The sequence below is a fragment of the Notamacropus eugenii genome, chromosome 5, assembly GCF_028372415.1.
Source record: "Notamacropus eugenii isolate mMacEug1 chromosome 5, mMacEug1.pri_v2, whole genome shotgun sequence".
Lineage (NCBI taxonomy): Eukaryota > Metazoa > Chordata > Mammalia > Diprotodontia > Macropodidae > Notamacropus > Notamacropus eugenii.
The window spans coordinates 343,613,957-343,637,177 of record NC_092876.1 but is presented as its reverse complement, the minus strand read 5'-3'; the positions used below and the strand labels follow the sequence as shown (position 1 = coordinate 343,637,177).

At 39.3% G+C, this 23,221-nt stretch overlaps 2 protein-coding genes across 4 annotated transcripts in view; one reads left to right on the top strand and one right to left on the bottom strand.

Annotated features, from left to right (window-relative positions):
- Positions 1–15,889: 15,889 nt before the first annotated feature.
- The window catches only part of ILDR1 (immunoglobulin like domain containing receptor 1), a 61,495-nt gene continuing 54,163 nt past the window's right edge, over positions 15,890–23,221 (bottom strand). For all 3 annotated transcript variants that reach the window (XM_072613825.1, XM_072613826.1, XM_072613827.1), the window contains exon 8: positions 15,890–16,575. In XM_072613825.1, coding sequence (XP_072469926.1) covers positions 16,556–16,575 — 20 coding nt within the window. In that variant the 3' untranslated portion in view covers positions 15,890–16,555. The remainder of the gene's footprint in view (positions 16,576–23,221) is intronic.
- The window catches only part of CD86 (CD86 molecule), a 161,553-nt gene continuing 157,630 nt past the window's right edge, over positions 19,299–23,221 (top strand). The window contains exon 1 of the mRNA XM_072613829.1: positions 19,299–19,570. The gene's annotated coding sequence lies outside the window, so the exon portion shown is untranslated. The remainder of the gene's footprint in view (positions 19,571–23,221) is intronic.

Genomic DNA, 23,221 nt, shown 5'->3' with positions numbered 1-23,221 from the left:
CTTCAAAAGGCATAATCAAAAATATACAAAATTACTCAACCAATATGTGGAAGGCATAATCCTCCCCTCCTCCACCTCATTCCCCATTTCTGAGGAGGTGAAGGGTTAATGGAACATAAGATCTTCCCTGTACATTTATAGGCCTGTATGACTACATGTGTTCCCTTTTTCTCCTTGCAACAGGGGCCATGTTCCCAGTTTTAAAGGTATTTTGCCTTATCAATCATGGATGTCTTGCTTCTTTGAACTGTGGCCCAGTTCACTGCTGTGAAACATCCCATATTGAGTCACATAGAGCCCTGGAGCAGAGCCAATCAGGTGCTGGGCCATGTGAGTTTTTATGCCTTTTGGCACTAAGTCAGTTAGGTGCCAAGTCTTTGTTTGAAAATCATATATATCCTGGAAGATTGATATTGCTTAGGAGCTTGCTTATGGGAAGGCTTCCTTATGGGAAGGATGCTTCAGATGTTGGTGCTCGCCAGTCTGGTGATGTCTGTAAATATTTCTGTTGCTCTGTTAAGTTTTATTTTTCTGTATTTCCATAATGATGTTTTGTCTTATGCTAGTATACAGAATAAATGTTGTGCTGGTTTAGTTTTGAGTGAAGAGTGCTTATTATACTATGTGATTCAATTCTTAAAATACATGTGTATATTCATAGCAGTTGCTCATATGGCATTGGGAAGAGAGGGGAAAAGGATTAAGTTCATAGTTTAGTTCCCATAGAGCACAGTTCTAGTTGGAAGTCCAGAACTCCCTCCAACTCCAGTCCTAGGCATCCTAGCTTCCCTAGGTTTCCATGCCTGGCTGGCTATACCATCCCTCTTGGAATTCTAGTTCCAAGTCACCATTGCTCCAACCCCTCAATCCAATAGGGATCATCTCTGGCATCTGAAACTCGGAAGGATAAATGACACAGAACAGAAACAAATACCTCCAGACCCATTTCTTGGATTTGAGGTAAAAGATACATACATACTGGGTGTATGTAAGGAGGATTTCATTATCCTTCTTAGAGTTTAATATCTCAAGATCCCTGGCCATGGCAACGTCCAGTTTCCAGGTGTTAGATATAACTCTCAGAATAGCCCTAAGGATCCTAGATAGTAATTCCTAGAATCATAGTGAAAGGCAGTCTTACTGAGGCTGTGTGCTAAGATATAGGGGTGACATAATGTGACATTGACTGCACTTGTGCACAATGAGGATATTGTTAAAGCTGACCTGTGACTTTAACGTTGGCAAGACAACTTCTTTGTCTTTGCCCTGTAAAGCAGGTGGGCACCAGTCAGTTCCATAGGGAACCCACTTGAGATTTGGGTATAATATAGAGGAATGCATGCATCTGCTTCAACTGGCCCCTATTGAGGCTTGAGGGGATTTAGGGGAGTGTAAAAGTGTGCCTGTCTCTATTGACCCCATCAAGATGTAGGGATCCTTGCACTCTCTTCACTTTGGTCCCTGTGAGAAGGGTGATGGGGGAATGCTGTAGGAGTTGGCACTCCCATTATCAGCAACTCCCTCTTGAGAAGGCTAGACTAGAATAAAGTAAGATTATTAACTCCTGTAAAGCTGTCTTCCCGTCCTTCCTGTCTGACTAGATCAAGAGTGAACCTGTTAGAGGCTGGAGTCTGAAATCTTCAGTGCCTCCTATGTGTTATCTGTGAAAGACTGGGGAAGGAAGGCCTTTCTTTTTCAGTGGTTCACAGGATATACACAATGGGATAACCAGATGTAGATGTATTACAGAAAATTGAAGATCCCAGAGCCAGAAGGTACCTTGTACATCATCTGTTTACCAAAATCTCAAATTGTATTTACCAATATCTTTATGGAGAAGCAATATCTTAACCCCTCCCTCCCCCAACACTAATGAGGCTAATTTTTCCTTAAAAGGAAAACTTGATTGGCTCTAAATGCTGAGTCACTTTTGGGTTATCTGAGTACAAAGTATCCATAATGAACTAGGAAGGCTTTCTTGTTTGGGGGATAGACATGGGAGTTGAATCAATTCCAAGGGTTCTCAATATCTATCCCTGTTGAATATCCTTCTCCTGCTCTGGCTAAGTAAATATCATTTTGTTAACTGTTTAATTACCTACATGCATTTTGTTTTGTCCCACTATGGAACTTAAACTATCAGAAGACAGGCCTGATCAGGCCTAGTGAGAACAGTCTCAACGAGTAGTGAACCAGCCTCCCTAGGAAATCTGAAGGAATTTCAGGCAATGCTACCTTAGCCTGGTGTTTACATTTTAAACCTCTTATCCCTAATTATGGGATGAAAGACTATGTCCTTGTTAAAGTACTATGACATAACTCATATGAAAATGTGTTTAATAGGAATGTATATGTAGAGCCCATATTGGATTGCATGCCATCTTGGGGAGGGAGGAGGAAAAAATTTAAAACTTATGGAAGTAAATATTGAAAACTGAAAATAAATTAAATATTTAAAATTTTTTTCACAAAAAGGCCTATGAGCTATCAGTTTAAAAGGGAGATACTTTCTTGGGGGCATAAAGGACCCTAGAATCCATGTGATACCTCTGTTTTTCTTGTAAAATAGAGTAACAGAATATCAGATTTGGAAGTTGGTACCTGAAAGGAACCCCAGAAGCTAACTAGTCCAATCCATATCAGAACAAGAATGTTCCCTACAACATCCAGGACAAGTAGTCTTCCAACTTTGCTTGAAGAATTGAAGTGAAGGAAAACCCACTCCCTCTGGAAGCAGCTCATTCCACTTTGGGGAAATGCTAGTCGTTAGGAAGTTTTTCCTGATATCAAGCCTCTTCTATCCATTGCTCCTGGTTCTCCCCTCTGGGGTCAAGCAGCACAGATATAAATCCTCTGTCTAAAGTTTAAGTTTTAGCATGTTTAGCAGTCTTCTCAAATTCCACTCTCCTTCTCACACTACACAACTAAAGCAATCCTCTTACTGTTCCTCACACACAGTGGTCCATTTCTTGTCATCATGCTTTTGCACTGACTGTCTGCCAAGACTGGAAGGTTCTCTCTCCTCATCTCTGCCTCTTAGCATCTCTGGCTCCCTCCAAGACTCAGCTCAAATGTGTCTTTCTGCAGGAGACCTTTCCTTTCCTCCTCAGCTGCTAGTGCTTTCCCTTCCAAGGTTACCTTGGAAGGTACTCTGTACCTTTTTGAACTGATTTATTTACATGTTGTCTCCCACATTAGAATATGAGCTCCTTAAAATAAGGGATTGTTTTTGCCTTTTTTTTTTGTATCCTAGTGAAAGTGAGACAAGTGGCTGTCACATAGTAAGTATTTAATAAATGCTTGTTGATTGAATGATTGATAGCAAGTGTTCATATGAAATCATGTATATGAAGGTAATTTTTTAAAAATGGGAAATGTTTCCTAAGTCATTTGGAGTAAATAAATGTATTATTGAGAGTGAAAAAAAAAAGAAATGATGAACAGGAAGACTTCAGAGAGGCCTGGAAGGATTTGTCTGAACTGATGCTGAGTGAAGTGAGCAAAACCAGGAGAATATTATGCACATTAACAGCCACAGTGTATGAGGACTGTTTCTGATAAACTTAGCATTTCACAGCAATGCAAGGACCTAAAACATTTCCAAAGGACTCATGATACGAAATGCCATCCACATCCAGAGAAAGAACTAAGGAATCAGAATGCAGAATGAAGCAGAAATTTTCTCTTGAAAAAAAGTGATATACACTATCAGCCAAAACCACTCTTTCAGCTAGCTTTTTTTTTTTTTAACTCTTTTGGGGGAGAAGACTTGGTGTGTTTGTTCATTGGGATGTATCTGCTTTGTCAAAACAAATAAAATACAAATATTAAAAAAAATAAAAATGGGAAATGTAACATTCATTATTTTGTCTAACCCTCCTATAGCAACTCTGTGACATAGAGAGTATGTGTGTGTGTGCGTGTGTGTGTGTGTGTGTGTATTCGTCCTTTGTTGCCAAAGAAGACCATGCCATCAGAGAAATACTGACTTTGTTTTGAGTGAGGAAGGGCTGTGCAGGTCACCAGCTTCACTTCTCCTCCAGATGTCTCTGGAGGAGACATTATATATATATATATCTATATATATAATTGTTCAAAACAAAGGAATTTAATGAAATAGCATAGTAAGTTGCAATTCCATACAAACCTAGCACAGTGTATGTTTTCTAAATTTTAAATTTTATTTATTAATTTTTCATATATTTATGGAATAAATCCAGCATTTCTATAATATAGATTAATAAAAAAGATGATTGCACATGGAACTCCAAATCTATTATGTACAGCTTGCTATTCCTTTAAATTATATATATTTTAACAATAGAAACATATATAAATATAATACACATTATAGATATTATAATATATAAATATATAATAAAGTTATCATGTAAATTTCTTTTTTGTCCTTTTTTTCTTCCCTCTCCCCCTGCTCCCACAAAGATGACTACAATTAGACACAAGTATGTATGTATGTATACACATATATGTAAAATCATTCTATACATACTTCTATTTATCAGTTCTTTCTCTGAATGCAGATAGTATCTTCCTTCATATGTCCTTGGTGGCTAATTTGGGTATTTATAATAGTCAAAATGATTTATTCAGAGACTATATGACACTGAACATTTTACAGAACTATACAGGAGGATAGTAATCACCACATTTAGTCAATCTGAAATTCTGTATATATGGTGTCTACCCTGGGTACCCCTCCCCCAGTCAGAATGTAAGATCCTTGAGAGCAGGAACTATTTTGTGAAAATACTTTGAAAAGAGCTATAAGACTGGACTTACATACTTAAAAAGAAAAGTGAACTGTACATAATAGAGACCTGCAGCTTCAAATGCAATCTTTTTTCTATTTTTCTCTGTATATAGAAATGCTCATTTTATTTGGTGGTTGTTAAATTTGGAATAAATTTTTTGTAATATTTTTTAAAAAATCTGTAAACATGTAAGCTATTATTATTGTTGTTCACAAATAACCACTGATGGATATCCTTATCAGAAGAGAGCCTTTGGGGGCATAGACAAGCTCCACTTTTTTCCCCTTTAGGTCATACCCTGTTTCCAAAAGGAAAAAGAGAAACATTATATATCAGTCTTGCAAAAAACCACGTGCTCATTCTCTTAAGTACAGTCTCTGAGATTTGGGACTAGCTTTTCTAAGGCTCTAGATTTCCCAGGATGCATTTTAGAAAGGGAAAAATTGAGTGCATCTCAAAGGTTGGTTTTGTCACCATGCATCCTTTTCTCAATACAAATGTTCTCTGCTTACTGAGATCTCATGAACCTTTTCCAGGTTGAAAATTCCATAAAGAGAAGGAGCAGAGGAAGCAGGAGGATATGTCCTTTAAAAAAAGAAAGGAGAAAAGAGCTTGCTCACTGTTTTCTATATTCTGCTAATGAGTTCATTTCTTTGTCTGCCACTGGTGCTAGATCAGTCTCTAGGCTGGTATTTTACTGACTCAGAAATGTCTTTTGAACTGTTATCATTGTCCCTTTCAGTTGCTGCTAGGGAACCATAGGATCTGGGAATGTTTAGTATCATCAAGCAGATGGAGAAGTTTTTACAGGGGTCAAGAAACCTCTGAATGAACATTATGTTGATCGAAGGACAATCCTGAAAGTACTTTGAATTTGTATAGTCAAAAGGGAAGGAATGAAAAAGAGAGAATCTCACAGCTTTGGGGTTGATTTATATCAACTCGGACTATAAGTTGCATAGACACCCCCCCCCCCCCCCCCCCGCCTTGGGAAATTTATTGGATTTTCAAGTGCCCCAGAGTCAGAGTATATAGATCTGGAAGGAAGATTAGCAATCATATACCAAAATATTCATAGTAGCTCTTGAGGGTAGCAGAGAACAATAAACAAAATGAGTATCCATCCATTGGGGAATGGCAGGAAAAAACTAAGATATATAAATGTAAAGACATATTATACCCTAAGAAATCATAAATTTGAGGAATTCCTAAAAATATGGGAAGATTTGTATGAACTGATACAGAGTAAAATAAGCAGAACCAAAAGAATAAAATATACAATGACTTCCGATGAGATAAATGAAAAAAAGAAGTTGACCTCTGAGTATCGGAAAAACCAAGCAAAGTCCCAGAGAAGAGGTTATGAGACGTACGTAACTCTACCCTCAGAGAAGAAGGGGGTATGTGTCATGGGAGGTGAAGTGGATAGGTAGGGAAAGTCTGCTACATTGTCAGATAAGATTTGTAAATCAGATATTTTAGCTTTTCTTTGTCACAGGGAAGGTTCAGTATTGGAGATGGTAGATGACTGTAAAAGTAATAACTAGCATTTATGCTTTATAAATATGATCTCATTTTATTATGACAACCCTGGGAAGTAGGTGCTATTGTTATTCCCATTTTGCAGTGGAAGAAACTAAGACAGACAGGTTAAGTGACTTGGCCAGCATCACACAGCTAGATACAAATTCAAGTCAGCGTAACTCCAGGGCCAGTGCTCTATCCAGTAAAAAATGTTTTCAATAATCTAAGCCAGTCATTCTCACTTAACTTTCTCAACTGGGGGTGAGGTAGGGGGGGAGGAAAAGACTACAGATCTGAAAATAGAATGAAATTTAATTTAAAAAGATAAAATGAATATGATAACACTACTTTAACAGTTGATCTCAGAAGGGTCTCCTGAGGCAAGTATTTTGTAAACCTGAAAGAATAACGTAAATGAGTTGTTTCTAGAAGAAAATGATTTCTTCCAGGAATTGAGGCTTCCTGCTTGCCATAGCATTTTTCTTGATCAAAAAGCTTTAATTGCATACCAATTCTATGGAAACTGGATGAAAAGTACAGGATAATAATGGGAAAATAACTTGGAGCTACAGAAATACCAGATAATAAAGGAGAAATAACTTGGGGTACCAAATTACAAGATAATAAAGGAGAAATCACTCACGGTACAAAAATGACTGATGTGGTTAGTCTGACTGAGAAAAATCTAACTGTTGAGTGTGGTTTTTTTTTGTTGGTTTGTTTTTTTTGGTTTTGGGGGGGCATTTTGAGGGGGGAGGTAAAAACAAGAGACACAAGATTTAACCTGTAGAAGTTTACTGTGGAGACCTTCAGTTCAGGAAATACATCTTTGAGGGGGTGCCAAGGCCTAGTGACAACTCAAAATCTTGAAAGATCTGTAAAAACAAAAAAGCCATTACAATATGGTGTGTGAATACTTAGGATTGAGCATTCATTTGGATATGGTTTCATTAAGCGACAGTAAAGGTCATGAGTATGTACTATGACGTACACAATCTTGACTCAGGCTGTCTGACCTTGACCAAACAAAACTGGATTGAACTGGTTTCCCCACTTGAAGTTAGTTCTCTGGGTACAGCAGCAAGGTGGACGTGCTAGCTGGCTGAGGCAGAGGAGTACTAGATTTCAATGGGGAAGCATTCCTTCATTTTGAAAGTTCAAGAAATGATTGGCTAAGTCCGGATTGCCGTAGGCCCCCAGTATTTAGAAAGAAATTATTGTAGCTGGGAAATGAGAGGGTTTCAGTGAACTCTGATCCTGGCTGATCTGGGGATAGGAGAGCTGGAATTACAAAATTGTTACTATAATCAGTGTTAGCACAGTGGAGAAGGTAGAACAGCTAGGCTATGGAGTAGAAAGAAAACAACTTAGTGTAAGACAGACTTAAAGACTGCACCAGAGAGGTTCTTCCATGTCTACCACCACCATGTAAAAGCTGGAAGAATGGTCCTTTACCACTAATATGATTATGTAGAGAGCATGCCTAATGCCAGCTTAAGAAAGCTGGAGAGTGGGATGTTCCATTGCTCATGAAATTAAATTGACGTGTATTATTGTGTAGAAACTTTTGGAAAGACAGTGAAGAAGCAAGAGCAAGGAAATATTTTGTGAACAATCTGGCAACATCATTGCTGGGGTCTTATGTTCCCGACTGTGGATCCCATTTGTGAGGTGGCTGTTTGTGATCTGTCTGGGAGTGTATGTTTCTTCCAAAATCCTGTATGTGGATCTATGGCTAATACTATGCTTCTCTTTAATGGGGACAAGGACCTGGCTTCTGAGGAGTCTACTCTGGCTAATAATAACTTATGGTACAGGTTCAGCTTGTATACTCCATTATTATGTCAGCTAACTCCTTTCTCCTGGGGAAGATGATGAGATCATTTAGCAGTAATAGTTGGTTGGGCTGGGACCATGAGAACCTCCAGGTGATCAGAATACATCAGTTCCTGCCCTTGTAAGGGACATGGTTTGCCTGTAGTCCTTAGGACACATTTTGGTTACAGTTAATGTCTGTGGGTTCAGGGCTGCCCATTACGAGTAGGAATAAAGGAGAGATGTGAGCATACTGGCTTCACTGTAGGAGCTCCCCCAGCCTGCTTACTTGGGCTGTTTTCGCTGACTTTGATCCTCTACACCCTGAACTGTGCCTTCCTTGCCCAGATCGAGGACATGGCACTTCTACTCTGTACCTGACCTTACTATCTATGCCAGTACTTCTTTGCTTGGCTAGATTCCCTGGGTTAGCCCTTTCTGACTCTCCTTGCTAACTATATCCTTTATGCCCTGGTGTGTTTTTCTTTGGGACCAATAGGTCAGTCAATAAAGATTGATTTAATACCTACTATGTGCCTGACACTGTGCTAAGTGCTGGTGATATAAAAAGAATCAAAACACAGCCCCTGATCTCAAGGAACTTACAATCTAATGGGATATCGAACAAATACGTACAAAGAAGCTATAAGAAGGATGAGTAGGAAGCAATTAAAAGAGACAAGGTATTAGAATTAAAAAGCATTGGGAAAGTTTTCCTGTAAGACAGTAGGCAGTAATGAGGAGAGCAAAACCAAAGGAAATAGAGTGATTTGGGGAACTAAAGTTTCATTTTGGGGAAGTTGCACGTTGTCACTGATTCTCTCAGGCTCTTAAAAAAATTGTTTATTCTGAATTTAAGTACCAAAGTCTTTCCATACAAAGTTGAATGAAAAAGAGGATTGCATAGACACCTGCAGATCTCTATTATGAATATCATGCTTTCCTTTTCATGCATATAGATAGGTTCAAGTTGTAGTTTTCAAAGCTGTCTGGCTTATCTGTGTTTCTCTCTGGGCTTTCTTCCATTCCCTTCTCTGTCCCTAATCTAGACTCTTGAGAGAAAGTGCTATAGTGCCTGAGATGGCACCGTAGTTTCTGCACCTGGAGGAGCTCTGTGGCCTAGTACACACAAATTACATTGTGGGCCTCCAATACCAAGACCACTTACTCAAGCTCTGCTACTAGGTATCAATTTTACTGATTAAAGAGCTATCCTGAACTACCATAACCCTAACCTAGTCCTGGTTCTGAGATGAGGGGACTTCACCAGCCTCTCGGTATACCCCAATGACTAGCTAAAAATATATCTATGAGCAGAGGCTCAATCAACAAGTATTTATGATGTGTGAAAAGTGAAGGGAAGTTGTCTCAGGAGCACCTGTGACTCAGGTGAGTTCTGTTTGCAAGTGGAGTTGCAACTGACATTTTAGGAGCAGGGCAGATAAAGGAGTTTCAGAATGTGAGCACACCTGGGATGTGTGGAGGCTTCTCCTATCTAGGCTGTTCCATAGGATCTGCCTGGGCCATTGAAAAACACAGTGACTCTAGAGTCAGAGGAACAGTCTAAGCTCTGTCTCTGGGTCTTACTTCCTCCTTTCTCTTGGGCAAGTTATTTTACTCCCTGGGACTCAGTTTTTCCATCTGGAAAATGAGGATAGATTAAATAGCTTCAGCTCTCTTCCTGCTCTTGATAGAAGTCATACTCTTGACCCCATTTGGGGTTTTTTGGCAAAGATTCTGGAGTGGTTTGCCATTTCCTTCTCCAGCTCATTTTACAGATGAGGAAACTGAGGCAGAAAGGGTTAAATGACTTGCCCAGGGTCACTTTGTGACCCTGGTGCAAGGTCAGTAGCTAGTATGTGTCAGATCAGATTTGAACTCAAGAGGAGGAGTCTTCCTGACTCCAGGTCTGGAGCTGTATCCACTTCAACACCTAATCGCCCAGGTAATCGGTTAGTCCATAAAAGGGATTGGGAAAGGCTTTCTGTTGAAGGTGGGAAGTGACAGGAAGCCACTCATAGGAAGTTTATGGAGTAGGGAGTGATATGGTTGGTCCTGTGTTTTAGGAAAATCACTTTAGTACCTGAATGGAGGATGAATTGGAGTGAGCAGAGAAGGGAGCATATTTGAGAGATGTTGCTAAGGTGAAATTGGCAGGCCCTAGTAGGACATGGTGAGGTGGGAGTGCTGAGAGATAGTGAGTAGTTGAGGATGATGCAAGACTGGGAGACTGGGAGGATAGTGGTGTCCTGGACAATAAGAGTGGAAGAGTGTAAGTTTTGAAGGGAAAGATGATTCTAGTTTTGGGCATGTCGAATTTAAGATTCTACATCCAGCTTGAGATGTCTAAGAAGCGGTGGGAAAAATATGATACTGGTGTCAGCAGAGAGGTAAGGGCTGGATAAAGAGATCCGAGAATCATCTGCATAGAAATGATCACTTAATCCATGGGAGTTGATGAGATCAAGTGAAAGAGTCTACTCTAGAGGGAGAAGAGGGCCCAGGATAGATCCTTGTTGGACACTCATGGTTAGTGGGTGTGGCCTGGATGAAGATCTGACAAAGGAAGAGTAAGGTGGGGGAAGGAGGATCAGGAGAGAGCAGTGTCCTGAAAACCTAGTGAAACCTAGACAAGAGAGTATCAAGGAAAAGAGAGGGATGGGCAGTATCAAAGGCTGCAGAGAAGTCAAGAAAGATGAGGATTGAGAAAAGGTCATTGGATCTGGCAATTAAGAAATCATTAGTAACTTTGGAGAGAGAAATTCCTATGCAATGATGAGATTGGAAGTCAGATTGCAGAGAGCTAAAAAGAGAGTAAGAAGAAGTGGAGATACCTATTATAGATAGCCTTCTCACGTTTAGTCTCAAAAGGAAGGAAAAATATGGGACAGTAGTTGGCAGGAATGGATGGATCAAATGAGGCTTTTTTGAGGATGGGTGAGACAAGGACATGTTTGAAGGCAGTAGGGAAGGGGCCAATAGCCAACTAGCCCAGTAGATAGAGTGCTGGGTCTGGAGTCAGAAAGACTCAAAATCAAACCCAGTCTCAGATACTTACTAGCTCTGTGACACTGAGCAAGCCATTTAATCTTTATTTGTCTCAATTTCCCCATCTGAAAAAGTGGACGTGATAATAACAGCACTTACCTTTCAGGGTTGTTGTAAGGATCAAATAAGGTAATATTTGTAAAGCACTTTGTACACCTTGATATAAATGTTACCTTTTATTTTAATGTTTACCTACTATTAATAATGTTTACCTATTATTATCATTATTGTCAGTTTAATTTGGTTTTAATGATATCTAGCATACTTTGCTTGTATTGATAAGTGTTTAACTGCTTTTCATCATAGCACAGTGTAGATACTATAATATTTTTGACTAAAGTTTACTTGTGATGGCAGCCAGGTGGCACAGTGATCAGAGCACTGGGCTTGGCATCGAGAAGACTCATCTTCATGAGTTCAAATCCAGCCTCAGACACTTACTAGCTATGTGACCTGGGCAAGTGACTTAACCCTGTTTGCCTCAGTTTCCTCATCTGTAAAATGAACTGGACAAGGAAATGGCAAACCACTCCAATATTTTTTGCCAAGAAAACCCCAAATGGGGTCATGAATAGACACAATGGAACAACAAAATTACTTGGGATAGTTTACTTAGTTAGCTTTTTATACCTTCCATGACAACCAGGGAGCAAATTCCATCTGAGTAGAACAGAAGATGATCTATGCTATGCAATGGAATAGTAAAGTCTTGAAAAATTGCACGTAAGAAGAAAGTATTTCTTTTCATGAGGTGGCATGATGCCTGTATTTGAAATCCAAGTACCTCGGTTCAAATCTCAGATCTATGAATTTCTGTTTGTGGAACATTGCGTAAGTCCTAACCTCTGTGGGCCTTGGTTTCCTCATCTGTAAAATGAGAGGGTTGGGTTTTATGACTTCTCAAATCTCCTCTATGGCCCAATGACTTCCACATTCAACATCTGATCTGGACATGGAACAAGTATGACATTTAAGGATCTTAACCTTCATTTCAAAGAATATTCAACCTCCAGCATTTATTTCATTAGCATGTCATAGGCCTAGCACTCAGCACAGTGCCTGGCACACACTAGACATTTCGTTATTATTGCTGAGTTGGTGTTTAGTTGTATCCAACTCTTCATGACCCCATTTTGGGCTTTCTTGGCAAAGATACTGGACTAATTTATCATTTCTTTTTCCAGCTCATTTTACAGATGAGGAAACTGAGGCAAACAGGGTTATGACTGGTCTATGGTCATATAACTGGTAAGAGGAGTCTTCCTGACTCCAAGCCAACACTCTATCCACTATGGCACCCAGCTGCCCCATAGTAGGCATTAAAATCTTTATAGGATTGGATTGGATGCTGATTTCAGGTTTATTTTTCACTTACAGTGCTGGTTTATGACAGACATTCTGATGAACCAACTGAATGAGTTATCTATCAAACCAGATGCTTTAATCTGACCAATATGTAGACTTCATCCACCTGTTTTTCCTTGTGTGGATTACTGGGCCAATCTCTTCTGAGTGGCCATGCATTCCCATGGAAAGATCATCTAGTGTTTCAGGGCTTGCTGCAATTAGCCTGGTGTCATCCCCAAATAGAATATTCTGGAAAATGTCTCCATTTTTAGGGACTACCTCTTGCATTTGGACTTCCTGTATGCCATTCTCCATGACAGTAATGAAGACCTTTGGTGAACGTATTTCCCTGATCTATGCCTGCTTAATATAGCTAGTTAGAGAAATGGTAAACAATAGCAGTTTCCATATAACTCATGAAAAAACAGAGGCTTTGAAAGGTAAAGCGATTTGCCGGAATTAATGACACAGCAAATTATATTTGTGGTCACATCTGCCTCTAGGGTTCCTTTCAGCTCCCAGCTTGGTGACTTTGTAAAACAAAAGAACAAAGCGGTTTTTGTCTGGCCCCAGTGTGAAGAAACTGTCACATGGGGCTTGTGAATCTGGGCAAATTTACTACCATATCAGTTGGTCCTAATCAACTAGATTTAACCTTGAAGATCACAAGATTTAACACTAGAGGAGACCTCAGAGATAATTTAATTCACGCCCCCTCCCCCTCCCTTACTTTACAGATGGGGAAATGACTCCAGGGAGGTGAAGTGTCTGTCACACAGCCCATTAGTGGCAAATCAGGGAACAGAACTGGAATCCCGGACTCTTGCATCACATTGTGCTTCCTATCACACCACTCAACTGGGGTTTTAATCCACACTCTGAAATTAAAAGTCTCAGTCCTTATTGTCAGAGGAAGCTAGGTACTTGAAGCTTCTCAGTATCTGTCTCCCTAAGTACTTCTATAATTATCACTGCTGACACGATTTTGTTGGGATGCATTTAGTCAGGTCTAATTGTTCTGACTTCTATCTTTAGTGCTGTTTTCAGCACCTCATGAGGCACATTAAGTAACCAACGAATGAAAAATGGAAAAGCTTTTATTAAGCCCTTTCTATATGTCAAGCGCTGGGCTAAGGACTGGGGATAAAAATTAAAAAATAAAAAACACCAGTCCTTTCCCTCCTGGAGCTTATATATGGGTGTCCTTATGATGTTTCCTCCAATTCAGGAAGCTGATCCATTAGATTCATTTTCTGAAAGTTAGGCCTAAATCTTAGAGCTAGCCTGGTATAGTAGAGTACTGGGTGTACAAAAGAAAGTCCAGCTTCTGACATGTACTAGTTATGGGACCTGGAGCAAGTCACTTCACCTGTATTTCAGGCAACCCCCCCTAAATTACAGTTGGTTTTAATTTGCATTGGTGGAAGAAATTCCTGCACAAAAAATTTCCCCCTGTTCACCCAAGCCACATTTTCCTCATGTATTTGAGTATTATGCAAATTATGCAAATGAATAATACTGTTTTTCTTCTTTGATCTCCTATAACCTTTTTATGAGTTACTATAACTTCAAGTTAATAAGAAGCAGCTTGGTATAAAATAAGGGGACTGGACTAGAGGATCTCTAAGGTCCCTTATAGCTCCAAATCTATGATACTGTGATATCTCTCAAACTGTGATCTGTGATCATGGATTAGGGGGCAGGAAGATGCTTCAGAGTGGTACACTTGGAGTCAAGAAGGTAGGAATTCATTTTCTGGCCTTAGCCACTTAACCTAAATACCTTAACTTTCCTCATCAGTAAAATGGGGATAATAATAATGCTTACCTCCCAGTGTTGTTGTGAGCGTAGGGCACAGTAGGTGCTTAATAAAAGCTTATTCTCTCTCCCTGCCTCCCTTCCTTCCTCTCTTCCTCTCTTCCTTCCTTCCTTCCTTCCTTCCTTCCTTCCTTCCTTCCTTCCTTCCTTCCTTCCTCCCTCCCTCCCTCCCTCCCTCCCTCCCTTCCTTCCTTCCTTCCTTCCTGCCTTCCTTCCTTCCTTCCTTCCTTCCTTCCTTCCTTCCTTCCTTCCTTCCTTCCTTCCTTCCTTTCTTCCATTTTCTTCAAGAGTAGGGTAAAAGAATTCTTATTGGATTAGGAATCAAAAGACCTAGCTTAGACATTTATTAGCATCTAGCCCCAGCTTAGACACTTAATAGCTTTTTGACCTGGAATGACAGATTTCACCTCTATTCATCTTCATTCATAAAATGGTCTAATCATCTGAGTTTGCTTTTAGCTCCTTTGCTATATCTTTATCCCTGGCATGCCTGCTAACTGTAGGTGTACCTGCATCTTCTTCTCTTTTCCCTCTATACTCTCCCTCAGGGACCTCATCAAATACCATGGGTTTAATGATCATCTTTCTCCAGATAATTACAAGACCTATATATTGAAACTTAAGTTTCTCTCCTGAACCCAAGCTCCACATTACAAATTTCCTATTAGACATTTTCAATGGAGTCCCATAGGTACCTTAAACTCAATATATCCACATGTCTACAATATAACTGAACATATAATATATAAAATACAACTCACTTTCTTCTCTTTTTCCCCCTCCCAACCTTCCTTAATACTGTCCAAACGCCATCTTCTAGTCACCTAGGTTTACAAACTTGGTTGTCATCCTCTACTTACTTCCCCACTCCACATATCTAGTCAGTTATCAAATCTCATCATTTTTATCTCCACAACATCTCTTACAGATATTCCTTTCTCTCCTGAGTTCAAACTTTTATCACCTCTTGCCTGGTCTATTGCAATAGCTTTCTATTGGTCTCCCTGTCTCATATCTCTTGCCATTCCAAACTATCCTCCACACAGCTGCCAAGTTATTTTTCCTAAAATATGCTTGACATTTAAAGCTCTTTATAGCCTGGCTCCTTCCTACACTTTACTCCCCTCAGTCCAGTAATACTAGCCTACTGCCTGTTCCACATATAAGCTACTTCCTCTCTCATGCCTTCACACTAAACAAAATGAACTCAGCCTGGAATGCACTCCCTCCTTACCTTTTGATTCTTGGAGTCGCTGGTTTCCTTTAAATCTCAGTTAGAGATCACCTTCTACAGGAAGCCTTTCCTGGTTTCCTGGTTTCCCCACAGACTAGTGCATCTCCTCCCCCAATGACCTTGTATTCATTTTATATGCATTCCCCAATATTGCATATTGTATTCCTGGAGAGAATTATGTCTCTTGAAGGTAGAGACTTTGCATTTTTGTCTTTCTATTCTTAGTGCTTAGCACAGTGCCTGATACTTAGCAAGAACTTAATTAATGCTAATTGAGACAGTCACACACAGATATAAAAAAGGCAAAAACCAAACCAAACCAAACAACAACTATCACCAATCAGAGTCTTTTATTTTCCCTTGGGTAGCACTTTTAAATTGATAATGACCCTAAAACAGAATGGACTGAGCTGTGAGACTATAAATCTAGGGTTGAAACAGGTGGAGTCTAAGTTTCAACACAATGCTCTCCTTATAAATATCCCTTAGCACTACTGTATACACAGAGGCACATACAGCTCATCTCTCTTGCTCTTCCTGGATTCTCAATTGCTTCATCAAGATTCCTGAGTTCTGAGATTAAACCTTTCATCTGATACATGGAATTGAGTTGAAGATTCATGAAACAGTTCTTAGTCAGACATGTATCCTCATGAATATCTGTCTTTGTATCCCTACTGCCTAGCACTGAGCTTATGAAGCATCTTAGGTGTTTAATGAATGCTTAGTGATTGACTGATTTTGCCTTTGTATACCCAATGCCTAGAACAGTAGCTGGCATACCAAAGACACTTATGAACTGCTTATTGAATGAATGAAAGGAGAAGCCAAAGGTCAAACCCATCATGCTACTTCAGCTTGGTTCCTGGGGTCCAATCCAGAAGCACAAGTTCAGAATGGACAAGGCTTCTGAGTTAGAAAATCAATTGGTGTCCATCATGATAGAATGAATAGTCAAGAAAGAGATCCCAAGTATTAGATGATGACACTCCTTCCACTATGGGAGCTTTCTCTCTCCTAGAAAGGGAAAAGGACACAGAAAAGATTTAATCACAAACTCTGAGGGCAACATTCAATTTAATCCCATCCAACCAAAATGCATTAAGCACCTACTTGAGGGCAGAGACTATGTTCATTTGTTCTCTCTCCCTCGCTTCCTCCCTGACTCTCCTTTGTACCAAACACCTTCTAACATCATGATTTATGCATGGTAGCTGTGCATTATTTCTATTTCCTCAAATAAAACATGAATACTCCTAGGGGTAGACAATGTATAACTAGCCTCTTCAGAACTATAGAATATATAAGCCCAACAAGGATTCTATGGACTAGAACTTTATATATATTTTACAGAAAACAAAAAACTGGAGAGTCAGTGCATTGTTCAAAATTAGGGTGTATGAATGGTTTAGATCAGTGATACCCAAAGATCTGGACAGTATGCTAAAAAGCAAAGACATCACCTCAGTTCCAAAGGTCTGTATAGTCAAAACTATGTATGGTTGTGAGAGTTGGACTAGAAGGAAAGCTGAGTACTGCAGAACTGAAACTTTTGAATTGTGCTGCTAGAGAAGATTTTTGAGAGTCCCTTGGACAGCAAGGAGATCAAATCAGTCAATACTTAAATTAATTCAGGCTATTCACAGGAAGGTCAAAGACTGAAGCTTAAATACTTGGTCAAGTAATGAGAAGAAAGAACTCATTGGAAAAATTCCTGATGTTGGGCCAGAAGGCATAAGGAGAATGACATGGCAGAAGATGAGATGAATAGGTAGTGTCATGGAAGCAGTGAACATGACTTGGACAGACTTTGGGAGATAGTAAAGGACAGAAGGGCCTGGTGTTCTATGGCTCATTGGGTTATGAAGAGTTGGACACGACTGAACACAGTGGCAGTGAGTTTGACATCTCTGGCCTAGATCACAGAGTTAGAGCTAAAAGATCCTTTGATCCAATCCCTTTATTTTATGGATGAAGAAATTAGGCCAAGACAAGTTAAATGATCTGCCCAGAGCCATACAGAATTTGGGCCCACTTGTGCAACTTAAAATCCAGTTTTTATGGAGAATGTTTTGGTAGATTGACTCCTGGATATTTTATGCATTTTGTGGTTATTTTGAATTGTGAATTCACTTTCTATTATGTCCTCCTGGATTTTTGTTATTAAAAAAGAAAACACTTTCATTTTTGTGGGTAAAGTAGGTTACAAAACTCACAAAATTAAAAAAAATCTAGTTTTCCCCCCACTGTGACATATTACCCCACTTATACTGGCTTTCACTATAGCCCTGTGGGAGGTAGGATAGGAGGGAGAGAGGAAAAAGAGAGAGAGGAAGAGATCGTCTTCATTTAAGCACAACTATGCCTCTTAAAGTCACACAGTTGGAGAAGAGCTATCAGGGACTGAGTAATTAACTAGTCCTCATGTATCTCAAAATTCCCTCACCTTTTTTTCCCTTCTAATTAGATTTTTGTTAGCACCTTCAAGTGATAAAATCCAAATCACTAAAATTAGCAGTAAGGAGGATGGGGGAGAAGAAGGGATGAAAGAAATGATCAGACCCATCTTCTCCCTGTGCTCATATATGTCACTCAGATGCTTGCTTCAGCTTTCTTGCGCTTTTCTTGCCAGCCTGGAATGCCTTCTTTCCTTCCTCTCTGCCTATCCAAATCCTGCATTTCTCGTAGGCCAGGGGTTCATAACATTTTTTGGGTCAGACTCTTTGGCAGTCTGGTGAAAACCCTTTTTCGGAGTACTGTTTTTAAATGAAGAAAACAAAACACATAGGATTACGAAGTCAATTACATTGAAATATAGAATATTTTCATATAAATTATATATCATAGATAAAACATAACTATATACATATGTAACACATTTTATATACACATGTATATATGTGTATGTGCATGTATGTATGCATGCATGGACACATGCACATAAAGTTCAAGGACCTTAGGTTAAGAATCTCTGTCTAAGCCTAGGCTAAGGGCCACAGTCTCCAAGAAAACTGCCCTCATTTTAAATGACCTCCAATTGTTTAATTCTTTACTTCAGGGCTTAACATGGGATTAGCCAATGTGGTTTTGTTTCCTGTTCACCTTTCCACGTGGGGTCCTGTCTCCCCCAGTTCTTGAGGGCAGGGACCTTTTATATTTTTCCATCCCACAAGGCCTAATAATGTTGTGTTTGGAGCAAGTGCTCAGTAAATGTTTTCTAGTAGTTTGTATGACTTGAATGGATTTCATTCATGGATATACTACCTCTGTACTACAGTAAGAATGGCCACCTGGGAAAAACTCTGTTATAATGGAGACAAAATGGTTTAGTAAAAAGGGTACTGGTCCTGGAGATAGGAAGCACTAAGTTCAAATTCTGCCTCAGATATCTGCTAGCCATGTGATAGCGTGGCCTCTCTTGGCTTCACTTTCATTATCTGTAGAATGAAAGAATTGGACCTTATGAATAATGAAACACTTAATGGCCAATTTCAGCTCTAAACCTATGATCCTATGAATTCTAGCATTGTTTCTCCCCTCAACAATACACTCTCAAACATCTGATAGTTGTCTTTTTATTTTTTTTCAATACACAGTCCTTTGTTGAGATATCATGTGTTGTACCACCAAGAAAAAAGGGGAAGGAAGTCAAAGAGGGACACAGAATTTTATTTAGGGCTTATTCATACAAGTCCCAACTTGCCCAAGTAGTCAACTTTCTTAGAAAATAGATTGGTATCCGGCTTGTCTCTAAAAAGCTCACTGATTGGACTAAAAAGTCAAGTGGAAAAGAGATAGAAATCATTAGTGCTTTCTTAAGAGTTGAAGGTTAGTTGTGGTTGAGAGAGGATGAAACCTACCTTGTCTTCTACCTGAAAGAGTAAGCATGGTCTAATTTACAAAACTGACTAGTGAAATACCACAGCTAAGTGCCAAGATAGAGATCAGATTCCCTTGGTGGCCATCAAGCACAAGCATGCTCAGACAAGCTGGACTTTTTGACGTTAGAACTGTAAGTTACTACTGGATTTATTTCTAAGAGAACATAGGGATGTGGTCATGAAAGAAATGTTTAGAGACATCAGGTTTGTTTGTTTTGTTAATTTGATGTTGCTTTGAATTATTTTTTCATGAATGGCTATTTATAAGTGATTCTGTAATGATTTTTACTAAGACTTGTTATAGGTTAATAGTAGGAGAAATTTATAGAAAGAAGTTCAAGATATACCTCCATGAATTTTTCTGCAAGGCCAGGCTATACAGGGTTGTAAATGGACAGTGGAGAGGAGGTCGTTTGCCAGTCCCTTGGGGTAGTTTTTCCGGTGATATCTTAGATGAGCTAAACTTTGAGATTGTGAATTATAACAGACAATAGTTACATGTCTTCAGTATGGATGGAGGTGTGACTAGGTAACAGTTTCTGTGAAAAATATCTAGAGATTTTAGTAAGACGTGTGACGTTTTGGCCAATAAAGCAAATGCTTTGATGGGGCAATTATGTGATGGAGTAATAGAGTTCCAGGCCTGGAGTCAGGAGGACTCATCTTCCTGAGTTCAAATCCGGCCTCAGACACTTACTATTTGTGCGACCCTGGGCAAATAACTTTACCCTGTTTGCCTCCATTTCCTCATCTGTAAAATGAACTGGAGAAGACGATGTCAAACCACTCTAGTATCTTTGCCAAGACAACCCCAAATGGGGTTACAAAGAGTTGGACGCAACTGAACAGCAACAAAAAAATGCTAATGCAATCTTTCAGTTTGGGGTCTGGACCTATACTAAGAAACCATTTTGCTATTTTTAATCTTAAAGAGCTACCTAGTCACTGAGGAGTTCAGTGACTTGCCCAGGGTTATACAGTTAATATATCTTGGAGGCTAGACTTGAACCTAGGTCTTCAAGACTTAAAGCCAGTCAACTGTATGATGCTCCCTCTAAGTGCAATCTTAGTGGAGTATCCAGGAATCAAGGGAGAGGCCCTTTCTCTCCTGCTTTGATAAAACTATATCTGGTTTAGTTCTGGCATTCACATCGTAGGAAAAGATGGAAGACTACATGTAAGGAGTGTGGTCACGATGTCAAGGGACTGGAATGCTGTGCCATGTTTAGATTGAGGGAATGTGGACTGGCTAATGGGAAGTGGGAATGTTGAACCTGGCATGAGGCTGGGGGTAAGAGGGTCAATGATGTGAGAGTTATCTTCAAGCAGTTAAAAGATCATGGACCCAAAGAGATCATAAAAAAGGGAAAAGGACCCATGTGTACAAAAATATTTATTACAGCTCTCCCCGTGGTGGGCAAGAACTGGAAATTGAGGGGATGCCCATCCATTAGGGAATGGCTGAACAAGTTGTGGTATATGAATGCAATAGAATACTATTATGCTATAGGAAATGATGAGCAAGTGGACTTCAGAAAAACATGGAAAGACTTAACTGATACTGAGTGTAATGAGCAGAATTGTACAAAGTAACAGCCATAGTGTGTGATGACTGACTTTGATAGGCTTAGCCCTTCTCAGCAATGCAAGCACCTAAAACCACTCCAAAGGACTCATAATGGTAAATGCCATCCACAACCAGAGAAAGAACTATGGAGTCTGAATACAGAGCGAAGCAGATTATTTTCTGTTTTGTTTTGTTTTGTTTTCTTTCTTGTGGTTTCTCCCATTCATTATAATCCTTTTATACAACATGAATAATGTGCAAATATGTTTAATAGGAATATATATGTAGAGCTTATATCAGATTGCAGGCCATCTTGGGGAGGAGGAGGAGAAAATTTAAAACTTATGGAAATGAAAGTTGAAAACTAAAAAGAAATAAATTAATGAAAAAAAACTTCAAAAAAGCTAAAAAAAAAAAAAAAAAAAGACCATAGGTTTAGAGCCAGAAGTGACTGCAGAGTTTATTTTATCCAACCCCTTCATTTTGTGGATAAGGAAGATGACATTGAGAAACACCTAGCTTAAGGTCATACAGTTTGCCATGTGTAAGAAATATTAGACTTGTTTGTCTTGGACCACAAAGACAGAACTAGGAACAATTGGGGGGAAGTTTTGGAGAGGCAGATTTTAATTTGAGGTAAAGGAAAATTTGATAGAGCAAGACCAAAGACGAATGAGCCACCGTGAGAAGACATGAGGTCTTCAAGAGATGCTGTGATGTGATGTAATGTGAATAATGCTTTAAGGAGAGACTGCCATCTAGGTCTGAGTTGTACTAAAAGAGCTCATAGGTTCCTTCCAAGCTTTGAAGCTGATTTTTTTCCCCACCACCATGGGGAAATTTTAAGTTACAAGTTATTAAAGGTCACCACCTAGTGGCAAATAATGAAACCAACTTCATAAGTCTTAAACTAGGCAATGAAAGTCACTGTAATAGTTAGTGTGAAAAATGAGTGCATTTCACTTGTATTTAATAACTAATTATTGTATTAGGACCAAGGTTTTTCCCCTTTTCTACTTCCTCATCTAGAAAACAACCAGTGTGGGAAATTTCTCTTAGAGATTTACCCAGGCCAAGATCTAATCAGACAGTAAAACAAATTCTAAGTTTGGGCTAACAGGTATATTCCTGTTGACTGTGTTTGCTCAGACATGTCTTGGGAAAATCTTGATTCTCCCTATTATCAAGATAGGTGATACGTAAATTGATGTCTCTCTGACCAAGGTTTCAGTGACCTAAGTCATACACCCCAAGACAGCCCACCTCCCATTTGATTAACCAATCAGAATTGAGTAGGCACCCCTCAGGAACACCTCCTCTTCGAAGGGCATATAAGCTGTGATCACCCCCCTCTCCTCCCTGCATTTGGGGTCTATGGTCTAAGAGAGCTGCCAAATATTCATCCTTTTATTAATAACCTGCTGATCTTATTAATAGAATAATTAAATTACCCAGAAATTATGTTTTGCAAATCTTTTTAAATATCACACTAAGTAATATTATTGCATCATATTAACCGGTAACAGTGAGGGCCCTGGGAGGTGGAGTTAGACTTGGATCCTGACCAAGTTCTTTCAAGAATTTTACTTGGCCTCATTCTCCCCATATGCAAAATGAGAGAGTTGGGCTAGTGGGTCTCAAGGTGAATTTTTAGTTCTACAGATCTATGATTCTATAAGAAATCTAGTCTAGTGAACACCTAAGGGTTAGGCTCAACCACAATCTCTTTGCCCACTATACTGAGGCAGCTAAATGGCACAGTGGATATAGTGCTGGGGTCTGGAGACAGAAAGACCTGAGTTCAAATCTAGCTTCAGACACTTACTAGCTGTGTGACCCTAGGCAAATCACTTAACTTCTATTTTAGTTTCCTTAGCTGTAAAATGGGGGTAATAAAAACAATTACCTTGCTGAGTTGTTGTAAGGATCAAATACAATAATATTTGTAAAGCATTTGTAAAGCATACAGTGCCTGGTGCATAGTAGGAATTATATTGATGCTTATTTTCTTCCCATTCCCTTGGCATCCCAAGTGGTCTCACCAACTCATTTGATCATAACCTGAGAACTGAAAGGAACCCAAGAAGTCATCAAGTCCATTTCCTTCACTTTATAGATGAGGAAAGTGAGGCCCACATAAAAGACTTGCTCAGGTTACCCTGTTTTCTAGCAGTGTCTGAGGCTGAATTTGAACTTAGGTTTTACTGAATTCTAA